At 45.0% G+C, this 12,801-nt stretch overlaps 1 protein-coding gene and 1 long non-coding RNA gene across 2 annotated transcripts in view; one reads left to right on the forward strand and one right to left on the reverse strand.

Moving 5' to 3' along the window:
• SAMD12 (sterile alpha motif domain containing 12) overlaps positions 1 to 5,699 on the reverse strand; it is a 347,492-nt gene extending 341,793 nt beyond the window's left edge. Inside the window, exon 1 of the mRNA XM_005885853.2 lies at positions 5,544 to 5,699. Within this exon, the coding sequence (XP_005885915.1) occupies positions 5,544 to 5,556 (13 nt within the window). The 5' untranslated portion in view covers positions 5,557 to 5,699. The remainder of the gene's footprint in view (positions 1 to 5,543) is intronic.
• Positions 5,700 to 5,947: 248 nt separating this feature from the next.
• The window catches only part of LOC102246011, a 218,397-nt gene continuing 211,543 nt past the window's right edge, over positions 5,948 to 12,801 (forward strand). Inside the window, exons 1-2 of the long non-coding RNA XR_314688.2 lie at positions 5,948 to 6,358; positions 9,836 to 9,943. This is a non-coding gene — a long non-coding RNA (uncharacterized LOC102246011). The remainder of the gene's footprint in view (positions 6,359 to 9,835; positions 9,944 to 12,801) is intronic.

Consider the following 12,801-nt stretch of genomic DNA (forward strand, 5'->3'; position numbering starts at 1 on the left):
GGCAGGAACCACCACCACAGCAAGTCGGAGGCCCCACTGCTCAGTCACTAGGCAGGAATTGTCAGCGATGAGCTTCTATCCACCACTCTCATGCCCTAAAGCAGGGGTCCTCAAACTTTTTAAACAGGGGGCCAGTTCACTGTCCCTCAGACCGTTGGAGGGCCGGACTATAGTTTGAAAAAAAAACTATGAACAAATTCCTATGCACACTGCACATATCTTATTTTTAAGTAAAAAAAACAAAACGGGAACAAATATAATATTTGTATTTGCATGTGGCCCGCAGGCCGTAGTTTGAGGACCCCTGTCTTAAGGTGTACGTATGTGAAGAACCTTGAAGAAATAATAACATTCATTCAAGGGCCGGACTATAGTTTAAAAAAAAACTATGAACAAATTCCTATGCACACTGCACATATCTTATTTTGAAGTAAAAAAACAAAACGGGAACAAATACAATATTTGTATTTGCATGTGGCCCGCGGGCCGTAGTTTGAGGATCCCAGCCCTAAAGAGTGGTTCATAGACGCTGCTGGTGAGGGAGGGTCAGATCTTAGGGGCTAGGGAACAAAGTAAAAATTAGAAAGAGGGTAAAAAAGACCTTGGTGTAAGTGAAATGGGGTAGTAGTCAGTTGAATAGTAACACCATAAGTACCTGCTAGGGAAACTTGTCCACAGTCCCACTGCTTTTACAACATCTACTCTGTAGATGAACACAGTTGGGAATTTACTGTAGGGGTGAAAGGGGGCTCTGTGGAAATCAGAAGCACCCATAATCCTACCCATTCATTCATTCATTCATTCATTCAACAAACTTCATGCAGGGTCTCCCATAGGCCAGGCCTAAGACACAGTGCCGCCCTCAGAAACCACCACTAGGTAGAATAGGTGCCAACAAATAATTCCCAGCAAGGAAATGTAGTTAGAAAGACACAGGGGTGCCATCTTCCTCCTTCCTTTCTGTGTCCTACAAGGGGAGAGCCATGAGAATGACACTTCTGGTCTCCCTCCACTCCCTCATGGGCTTTGCTCAAAACAGGAGAAGACAACGAAGCACAGGTGGCTGGGGCCTCCCTCCTTCCCTTGAGGTCCCCCTGCCTGCTGTGGGAGCCCCATTCTCTCTGCTGTCCAGCTGTCAGTATCACAGCCAGGCACTTCTGTGAGGGCAGTTTCACTCTTGAGGTACAATATTAGTACCACTTTATCATTCAACCCAAAGCCAGAAAAAATGACCCATGTGGCCTTCCAATAAACATGACATTTTTATCTCCTATTGTCACTCTCTGTGACTCAGTTCTGAATTCAAGCAGGGTCCAGAATCATCATTTCCAACTGCTTCCAACTGCTGCAAGTGTCTCTCTCATCTGCTCTTATTCCCAGCTGCTGTCATTACATATCTTAACAATATTTGATAATGGGCAGTTTTTTCACTCTTTTACAGGAGAAAAACTGTAGAACCTGAGCACTGAATGACTCATCAAGAGACCATTTAATATGTCAATTTGTTCACTTTAAGATGGAAAATTCTGATTCCCTAACACAGATGTCATTTAGAGCACATAGCCTTCTGATTGCAATCTTTCCGTAGTGGGGGGGGCGGAGGATGCTGAATATTAGAAATTATCTTACTGGCAGCAAGAGGGGCTATCCTATTAGATCTGGAATAGAAACACTATGTACAGGTTCATCTGCTTCACTTTACTTGAAGCTCTGTGGATGAAGCAAGGAGATAAATTGGGGACAGGGGCCTGGAAAACCCTTCTCTTACTTAGGAGCGTTTATACTTCATTCATGAAACAACCACTGCGGCCCTCTAAGTGCCAGGCACCAATCTTGGAGTAATGAGATGAATACAACACAGTCCCTAATGAGTCCACTCTTTTTCTCCCTGTATAATACTGCAACCCACTTCTGTTATTCAACAATGCCTCAATGGACACACCGTCTATCCACGGACAGTGAATCACCTTGTGACTTCTGCATGCTACCTTCTTTCTAGTGGTCCTAGTTCTCCAGCTATTTGGGGTAATTTATTACAATACAATGTTGTTGTTTTTTTAAGAGACATTGGATACCAGGATAATCTCAATCTGAATGCAGACCATCACATGTCCTATGGCTAGAAAGCACAACTCCAAGGTGCCCAGATGCCCATAGGTGCAACAAGGCATTGACTGGTCAGGGTAGGGAACAGCGAAGTAGGCTGTTGTCAATAAATTCAAAGAAGAAAACACAAATCAGGGTATCCATCAAACAACAAAGGGCACCTCTTTCTCCTCTTAAACTCAAGCTTCAACAAAATGAATGAGCTCCCTACTTGCTATTAACACTTTTACAAGTTCAAGCTTACTTTAAAAAACAGGTTACATACCCCAAGAACCTTCTAATTTGTTAGTAATTAGAAAGACTGGTGTGAATAAGTGAGAATTTAGGATTAAAAAACATGTGCCAAATAGGTTTGTTGTTGTCTTGAATGAAGAATGGGAGGAAGTTCAGATAACATTTGTTGAGAATCGATGTTGCAGGCACCCTCGTACAAGCCTTTTCCTCACAAGTTTTCTGGAAAGTACATAGTAATGTACCTATTATTTTTTCCAGATGCAAAAATTAAAGTTCAGGTGTTAATTAACATACATTATATTTCCGATTCCAGTTCCTCTGGAAAAATTTCTTATTCTCTGAGTCAGTGTTTCTCAATGAGTTTGTGGACACTGGTCATTAGTTGGTCTTGGGCTGGGAACTTTGTATGTGATGACCTTGCCTTGAAGGAGTGTTAACATCCCTGGCTCATGAACACAAAATACCAACAGCAAACCCCAGCAGCAGTCCCTACATATCCACACACCCCTGAGGAGGGCAATGCCCCCTCAGATGAGAACCACTAGTCTAAAAGGTTGAGTATCAAGACATAAGACCAAAGAGACGGGCACATCCTTTAAAAGTGCCCCCTACCTTCAAACTCTGGAATCCAAAGCAAGTCCCATGCTCCATGGAGTCATTTACAAAAGCTCTGTGCATTTATTCCCATGCATTCCAAGAGCATTTATTGAGTACCTATTATGGGTCAGGTACTGTGCTGGGAATATAAAGTCAAAGAGAGCATGGTTCCAATCCCCAAGAGGTTACAGTCTCATATTCTAGTGAGAGAGAGATTAAGTATGGTAAGAGTTAGGACAGAAGTAAGCACAGGTGTTGGGTAGGGATGCTTAGTGCAGAAGGCACCTCCCATAGATAGGACAGAGTGCTGGAAGGCAGACAAAAAGGAGGGCTGGGACAGGTTCCCAGAGGAGAGTCGAAAGACCAAATGAAAGTAGCCAGGAAGGGCCCAGTCTGGGCAGAGAAAACTGCCTTTGCAAAACCAGAGAAGAGAGGAATCATATTTGTAGCCAAAGTTTAAACTACTTCATTCTTCAAGTGGAGACCTCATTGTGATTCAAACTCAGGATCTCCTGTTTACTAGAAAGGCAGGTTAACCAAATAAGTCACTAGATTTATCTTCCTTATAAGTTATCCGCAGCCCATGTGTATTTCCTTCCAAGGCCCTTGCTTTTGTGGGTATAATAACCCATCAGACAAGAAATACGACTAATTCTATACTTATTCCAGTGAGCAGGAAATGGCTTTCAAGCACATTGTGGACTGGCAATCAGTTGGAGTGTCCCTCACTGGGGATACACAAAAGTGGGGAACAGAAGAGGCAATAATGTCATCTGAGGAATGAGGTAGGTAGAGGGGTGTCCATAGGTCAACATACCCTTGACCCCAAGCTCAGGGTGAACTTTACCTTGTTGGTTTTTTGTCTGTTTGGTTGGGTTTTTTTTGTCAGTTTGTTTAATCTGAAGTCATGTCTCACTTATCATCAACTCTATCATGCAAAAAGCCAGATCTTGCCTGGCCAGCATGACTCAGTGGCTGAGTGTTGACCTATGAACCAGGAGGTCATGGTTCAATACCTGGTCAGGGCACATGCCCAGGTTGGGGGCTCGATCCCCAGTGGGGGTCATGCAGGAGGCAGCCGATCAATAATTCTCTCTCATCATTGATGTTTCTATCTCTTTCTCCCTCTCCCTTCCTCTCTGAAATCAATTTAAAAAATACATTTTTTAAAATGCCAGATCTTTACCCTATTATTACATTTGCACAGAAAACTTAGAAAAGACTTTGGCTAGTGGTTTGTTCTTTTCAAAGGCATATATGTTATATATAATTAAAAACAACAAATATAGAAATAAATATATTAGATATGGATAGATAGATATCCAGAGGTGGCCAGCTGGGGATCTCTGAACCTGAGATAGCCCAAAGGCAGTAGTTTCCTGCATTCATGGGAGCTGAGCCCAGGAGCTGGGTTGTTGCTACTTCAGGTGAAGTAATTATAAAGAGCAAGAGTCAAATTAGCTTCATTTCTCTCACCTGGGTGGGGAGCAGAGAGGGAAGCAAGCAAGCCCTTATGGTTCTTTCTTGCCTCCAGTCTACAAGGAACAGGCTCATTTCCCCTTGGCAGGAAGCCTGATGCAACTAGCAGGCATGCCCTCTTTTTCCTACCTCCCGCCCCAACCCCTTCTCCTCTGACCTGAGCCACACTCAGGAACCACAATTCTGTACGTGAACTAGGCTCCCTTTAGTCCCATGATTTTTTTCCCCCCATTTTATCAGTTTGACCTCTAATCTGACATCACAGCCATGCCTGGTCTACATATTTTCCCCCAGAAACTGCCCTCCACAAGAAAGCCTGTGTTCTGAGCTAAGAGAATCTGAAATGAAAACGGGATCCCTCACAAACCGCCTGTCCCTGCTTTCAACCAGAAAGTTTAAAGGAGGCAGGACTGCTGAGCCCAAACTGCAAAGTCAAAGGCTTCAGAATTATACCAGGAAAGAGGCAGGTGGTCTTTGGGGGGTGGAGTTCACCCAAATCCAATAGGTTGGTTCTCCTTTTTACCCCTGGCTGATTCCATTTCGTTTCTGGAAACTTTGAAATCCCGGGAGGGTTGTATCAACAGAGACAGGTGTAGGGGCACCTCCACTCCCTTGGGCACATCTGCTGCTGCCCCTGCCCGGTGCAGACGACGAGGGGCCCTGGATTCCTCGACCCAATCGCAGTGCATGCTTCTTGATGACGCACCTTGCCGGGGTCCTCGCCAAGGTGTGGGGGGCAAGCGAGCATCCCCTGCCCAGTGGCCGCCCCGCTGATCACCCAGCTAGCCGGCCCCAGAGGGAGGGGACCGCGAAAGGGGCACCTCGGGGCTAAGACCTCCTGCCTGTCTCTCAGGCTTTCCCCCCATTTCCGGCACATCGTTTCACATTAGGGACACTTCGTCTGCAAGCGTAAAGTCCTGCGCACCTACGTGTCTTTCCAAAGCAAGTGAATAAAGCGCCTACTAGCCTTCCGTGGCTCAGGTGAGCGCCAAGAGGTGTAGGAGGAAAGGGCCGGCTCGCCACCACCCTCTTTCCTCTCCTCCCCACGTTCCCCAAGATTCACCGGGGATGTGTGTATTGGGGTGCGCGGGTTAAGAGGGGGCATAAAATGCCCAAGCGTCCCTTACCTTCCACAGCCATTCTCTCACAGCTTCCCTAACGCATGCATAATTTTCTTGGCCGAGGTACTCCTCCTTCCCCGTGCAACCCCCCTCCGTGCGCTTTCGCCTAAATATTCTGCGCTCATCTGCTCCAGGACCAACCTGCCGCGGTCACGCAGACAGGCTGCCGGCTCCCAGATCCGCGCAAGGCCGCGTGGGAAATGTAGTTCCCTCCCTTCGCTCCGACCCGCGAAAACACTCCGAGTCCTTGGCGGGGCGCGCCCTCCCCTCCACACTCGGACTGCAGCTATGGTTCCAGCTGATCCACGCCAAGAAATCCCTTCTGGGGGGTCTCGTAAGCGGACAGGGGAACCCCCTGGAGGTGGTAGGAACTACATTTCCCAACATGCCCTGAGCTGGATTTCGTTCCGCACTTAGAGACCTGATTGAGATCCTCCCTTCAATTAGAAGGGACTAAGCACCTGGCGCGGGTAGAGTGGGAGGCGGAAGGAGGCAGGGTTTGTGGCGTGATCTCCTGAGCTTGTTTTCTGGCCTCCTAGGCCACCCGCTTAATGACGACAGCAGAGCCACCAGCGGGCTGTGGTTCATCGCCTGGGTCAGAGAGCCATTGCACAGGGTGCTGTTGAAACTTGTTCCTCTGCGCCCTGGGATGTGTGGGGTTTGGCTGGATGCTGGCAAGTGTGGTTCAGGTGGCTAACACTTAGCAAAGGGGTGGCGGGTGGCCTAAAATTCCTAACCAGGCATCATTCCTAAGGAGCAATACCTGGGAACCAGGATTCCACCCGAGGATGTCAGCGAGGGAAACGTGTCTGGCTTCCAAGGTAGGAAGCTTTCCAGTTGCCTGGCCCGGGGCCTGTCGGTGGTCGGTGATGGGGCCTAATAATGAACAGCGCCTCGGAATTAGTGTTCTCTCAACTTCTGAACCTGTGCCCCAATGACAGGTGCTGGGGTACCTGGAACACACAGGAAAGAGAGAGTCACGTGGAGGGCCGTAGAATTCCAGAGTGGAAGTTCGCAAACTTTTTCCCCCTGCGTGTGGAAATACAGATGCACGTATGGCTTGGTAGAGGGTGAGGGAATGGTCTTCGGGATAAAATGTACCCAGGATTGCAGTGAGCCTTTGAAAGGCCTTGAGTTTGGAACTGTACATGGTACCACTTCATTTCCACCCAGCCCCTAGCATTTCTGTCCTCTCTCCTATATATACTTAAAAAAAAAAAAAAAAAAGAAAGAAAGAAAAGAAAGGAAGCAAGAAAGAATGAACAAACTAAATAATAACTCTAAGGAAGTACAAAGATCTGATTCTTCCCATTATCATGACAAATTTTCCTTTTCTGTCTTGGTCATAATTTTTTCTTTCTTTTTTCTTTTTTTTCTTTCTTTTTTTTTTTTTTTTACCTCTAAGTACCTATGTGTTTAGCCCTCTTATTAGGTAGCATAGCTGTGTCTGGGTCTTTTCAAAAGACCTGTGTGCATCCATTAATGATACTTTGACTCTGAGTCGGGAGAGCTGTGTGCACATCAAACCCAAGGCTTCCAGCTTTGGTAAACAGAGACCTGTTCAGTGAGACAGCGCCATTTTTTCCAACCACATATGCAACCAAGCTCTCCATACTAGAAGGAACTGAAATCCAGGTGCTGTCTTTCTTCTCAAGTATACAAAATGACCAAAGCATTCATTTCCTTAGATCGAAAGTCATGGGAGGAGAGGCAACATCAAGAGTTCTCAATGTTGCGCATTAGCCCTTTACAAACACACTTTCCTAAGCCCCACCTTAGTCTTACAGAATGAAGATATTTTTGAGATTTGGGTAGGGACACTTAAGTTTTAAAAATCCACAGGTGATTCTACTCTGTAGCGAGGGTAAAAACCATTGGTTTGCTCTCAAGCGTTTGAGGATCTGGGTGATACTAAAATGTGAAAATCGCTGAAATTAATTTTTAATTTAAAAACCTCATTTCATTGCTTCTCAGCGTTTAGGCTAAGGTCGGGTGTAAAAACATCATTTCACCTGAAGTTTTTAAGAGCTTTCTCAACCAATATGCAGTTTGAATTTCATTTAGTGTAAACGTAAGTAAGATGTGAAGGAAATATTTGTTTAACCATATGAAATAGCCAATATTTAACTTTAAAACAATCTATAAACAGAGCAATTTTATGTGTTTTTACCTACTGAAGGATAAACAGCAGTTAAACAGGGGTTTTCAATTCTGGATAAATATTAGAAGCACCTGTGAAGCTTTAACAACGAACACATTTCCCGTAGAATGGCCAAAAGAAAAAGACAAAAAATACCAACTCTTGGCAAGATTGTAGACCAGTAAGGACTCATGTATCCTGTGCAAACTGATACAGCCACTATGGAAAACCATTTGGCATGTTAAGCTGAATGTTGGCTTATTCTGTGATCTAGCAGTTTCAATCAAACATATGCATACAATTTTCCAAAAGACATATACAGAAATGTTTGTGGCTACATTATTTGAATAGGTACAAACTGGAAACAACCCAAATATTCATCAACAATAGATTGGATAATCAAATTGTGGTATAACCAAACCATCCTCTATAGCAGGGGTCAGCAAACTATGGCCTAGGGGCCAAATATCGCTCACTGCTTATCTTTGTATGGCTCATAAGCCACCCCCTCATAAGCTAAGGATGGTGTTTATATTTTTAAATGGTTACCAAAAAAATCAAAAGATGAATATTTTGTGACCCATAAAAATTATAAAGAAGTACCCACATAATATTCTTAATTTTGCTTTTTGGTCTGCGAAACCTAAAATATTTTCTATCTGGACCTTTATAGAAAAAAGGTTTTTCAAACCCTACATAAAATTAGAATGAATGAATAAAACAACACGGTTGAGCCCTAGCTGGTTTGACTCAGTGGGTAGAGCATTGGCCTGTGGACTGAAGGGTCCTGGGTTCAATTCCAGTCAAGGGCACATGCTCGAGTTGCAGGCTCGATCCCCAGCTGATCAATGATTCTCATCATTGATATTTCTTTCTCTCTTTCTCTCTCTCTCTCTAAAAAACAACAGAAAAACCTAAAACAACAACAACAACAAAAAACACGGTTGAACCATATGCATTAGTTACCTATTGCTGGTAACAAATTGCCCCCAAATATAGTGGTTTAAAATAATACCCATTTATTCTCTCAATGTCTATGAGATAGAAATTTGGGCGCAGCTCCTCTAGGCCCTCTGCCTCCTGGTCTTTTACAGGCCATAATCAAGGCGTTGGCTGGGCTGAAGTCATCTGAAGGCTCATGGGGACAAAATCTGTTTTCAAGATCACATAGCTGTTGGCAGATTTCAGCTCCTCCCAGGCTGTTCTTGGGTGGAGGGACTCAGTTCCTTTCTGGCTATTGACCAGAGCCCCCCCTCAGCACTTTGCCACAAGGGCATCTCCAACATGGCAGCCTGCTTTATCAAAGCATGCAAGCTAAGAAGGCAATAGAGTCTTCTAGCAAGACGGAAGTCACAACCTAATCATGGAAATGCCACCCCCTCAATGTTGCCATCTTCTAATAGATACACTTTTTTCAGGGGGAGAGGATTAGACAAGGCCATAATGAACCAAAGGTGGGATCATTAGGGGTCAGCTGCCTACCACCACATACAAGCAGAATGTTGAACAAAACAAGCCAGACAAAAAGAAGTACATATTGTGTAATCCTATTTATATAAAGTTCAAAGGCCAGAAAAAAATTAATCTGTATCATTGGAAGTCACAATAGTGGTTCCTCTTAGTGTAGAGGAGGTGAGAAAAGGGGGCCTAATTAGCTGCTGGAAGGAAGCCCTGTGATGGCATCTGGGGGTATTCTGATTCTTGAGCTGATCCTATTTATACCTATGTATAATGCTTGTGAATATATATTTAGCTGTATATGCATGATTTGTGGAAGTTGGTCATGTTTGTGGATGTGTTACATTCCAAAGAAAAGTTTAAAAAAAGAATATGTGGCCCTAGCTGGTTTGGCTCAGTGAATAGAGCATTGGCTTGAGAATTGAAGGGTCCTGGGTTTGATTCTGGTCCAGGGCACATGCCCGGGTTGTGGGCTCAATCCCCAGTAGGGGACATGCAGGAGGCAGCCTATCAATGATTCTCTCTCATCATTGATATTTTTATCTCCCTCTCCTCCCTTCCTCTCTGAAATCAATAAAAATATATTTAAAAAAAAGAATATGTGCTTAGATTCTATCAAATATGGTAAGTTTACCCATGTGCTTAAACACTAAACTATGCTGCCTTTCTCATTTTCCACATTACCGTGTTTCTGCCACAGGCAGTTTTGAAGCGTGGCTGACCAAAGTCAAAGCAAGAGGCTGGATACATGGATATCAGGTGTGGTCCCCAAGGAGCATCTCCTTGTGCCTCTCATCTTCAAGGACGGGTGAGTAATATGGATAAAACCTCTGCAGCCTTTTCTCTTTGGGGAAACTCTGTGCTTTGTTATTTTCCCAGAGCCAGAAAAAAAAACCCAAACAAAAAAACCCCAACATATTGTGTTGTCACAAAAGAAAAGGATGGAGTTGAGCCTTCGTGATTAGAGATGAGAGAGGTCCATCACTTGTCAGAAAGTGAGAGTCAGGGGAATTCATGCCATCGGTGCCCGAGAAAAGGCACTGCAGGTGCTGATGACAGATTACTGTCCTCATAAACCTGAAGGCATGATCTAGGGCTCAATCCTAATGTCTGCCAAACTCAAAGAAGTGAAAGAAAAATGGGGACAGAGGGCATGATTTAGATTGCACCTGGGAGAGAAGGAATGCAGCGCACCCAAGATGTGCCTTGTGAGATAAGGCAACCATTCTCGGGGCACAGGTCCCGGTTTTGCTCCCACCTTGCCTTTTCCAGCCCCTGGTAACTGTTAGGGAAAAATGTGCCATGTGAAAGGTATTTCTGTGCAGTCTGGTTTTATTCAAGGAAATGCAAATCTTATGGGGGTGGGGAAATAGTCAGCTGAATTTTGCCCCATTGTTTTTAAGGCTGATGGGGTGGTATCCGTTAGGTGTCTTCAGTGATGCAGGGTGTTATTGTTAAGGTGGTCTCTGTCTCCCTAATCCTACCCTCCCATGGACCCTTTAGGGTCCTCCATTCTCATCTCCTGGGCTGGTCTCAGGAAAAGAACAAAGGTAACCATGAAGCATCCCCATGGCCCTGGTTCCTTAGGATGCTGACTCACAGGTGCGGTGTGCTTTGTTGACTCTGCCTTTGGAGGCAAATTGAAGGTCCCTGGAAGCGTACAGACCTGAGTTTGAAATCTGCCTCTCACCACATACCAGCTGGCTGGATGGAAATTAAGTAATTACCATCTTTGGCCTTGCTATTCTCATCTTAGAGGTATGAAGGTCCTAAGGAGAAATGCAAGTTTGAAAAACCACCAAACGAGGTGACCTTAAGGTCATTTCCTGCTCTAAAGGTTTATGATTGTGTGAGTCCTCCTTCTTCCTGCTTCCTCATTCTTATAGAAATTAGTGACCAAGACCAGTCCCTCCTTAACAATTTCTCTCTTGACTGCCCTCTTCTCACTCCTTAGCCACTGATAAGGACTAGAATGGAAACATTAGCAGTATCTCAACAAGTCTAGTCATTCTTACCTCCAAATGATCTCCCATGATCACATAAATCTCCAGGAATATCCTCTTTCGTGATGTCCTTCCAGTGTTAAATGCAAGCCCTTCAATGGCTGTGTAGCAGTCCTTCCATGGAGGACCACAGACAGATATTAGTACATATCAATGGATGGTTTTTGGAGAATACAGTCTGAAAAGTTGAGTAGTTTCCAGTATTGATGGAATGTCCTGAAGACTCATATGCAAATGTACATGTGAATCTTCCTGAAGTTCTCCCTCTCTGGCTTGTGTGGGCAAGCACAGGTTTCAGGGTGTCCATTTGAAAGCTGTGTCTTACAACTGTGCATCTCCCCTGGCACTTCTCCCTTTGAACATGCGAAAGTACAGAAAGCCATTTCTCGATAGGCTGTTGCTCTGCTTCTCCTTTACTGTCTAACCCTCAGCCTCCTGAATTCAGAGTCACCACTACAAAATACCAAGATGTGTTTGTTCGTGTATGCATACATATACATAATTCTCTTTACAGAAAGACTGTGCGATTTTAAAAGGGAATTGAGCCACAGAGGATTTCTAGGGCATATAAGCTACTCTGTATGATATTATCCTATATAATAAAAGGCTAGTATGCAAATTTTTCCCTCAACAGGGAGTTCGGCGAGGGGTGGGGCCGGCCAGCCAATGCCCGCGGCCCCTCCCCACAGCTGGCCCCACCTTCGTTCACCCCCTACCCCTATCAGGGGTGGGGCCAGCCTGCCAACTGCCTGCAGCCCCTCCCCCTGGCTGGCTCTGCCCAATTGGTCCTGAGCTGGGCGGGCTGGCCAGACCCCACCAGTGCACAAATTTGTGCACCAGGCCTCTAGTAATACTATAATGGTGGATACATGTCATTATACATTTGTCCAAGTTTATAGAATGTACAACACACCAAGAGTGAACCCTAATGGAAACTATGGGTTGTGGGTGATAATGATGTGTCAGTATAAGTTCATTAGTTGCAACAAATGTGCAACTCTGACAGGGGAGGTTAATAATGTCGGAGGCTATGCATGCGTAGGGGCTGGGAGTATATGGACTTTTCTGTACCTTCTACTCAATTTTTCTATGAGCCTAAAACTTCTCTAAAAAATAAAGCCTGTTTCAAAAGAAAAAATTTACACCCTAGTACTAAATATACCTTCCTAAGGGTCCAAAGGTGTGTGTGTGTGTGTGTGTGTGTCTGTGTGTGTCTGTGTGTGTCTGTGTTGCTAAGAAGTCAGCCCTTCAGTAGATGGGGGTTGAGCGCATCTAGTTTTAATTTGACTTCCCTACCCCTGGATTTGCCCTCTATCCCAGTGAGCCTTATCTTCTAGACTTCCCCACTGAAGTTCCCATTCTTGTTCTGGAAAACCCCAGCTCCTACCTATTGGCTCCTCCCAGGGCCCATTTGAATCCCCCTCCTGAGGACATTCCCCCAAGTCCAAGTCACTGAGTCCCAAATAGCATCCTGGGGTTTTTATTCGGGCAGTTGATGATTTCTTCTGATCACCCAAAGAGCTGCAGAATGGTATAGGCCAGTGGTCGGCAAACTGCGGCTCGTGAGCCACATGCGGCTCTTTGGCCCCTTGAATGTGGCTCTTCCACAAAATACCAACTTCTGCGCATGGGCCATGAAGTTTCAATCGCACTGTACATGCGC

Source organism: Myotis brandtii, unplaced genomic scaffold (assembly GCF_000412655.1).
Source record: "Myotis brandtii unplaced genomic scaffold, ASM41265v1 scaffold931, whole genome shotgun sequence".
NCBI lineage: Eukaryota > Metazoa > Chordata > Mammalia > Chiroptera > Vespertilionidae > Myotis > Myotis brandtii.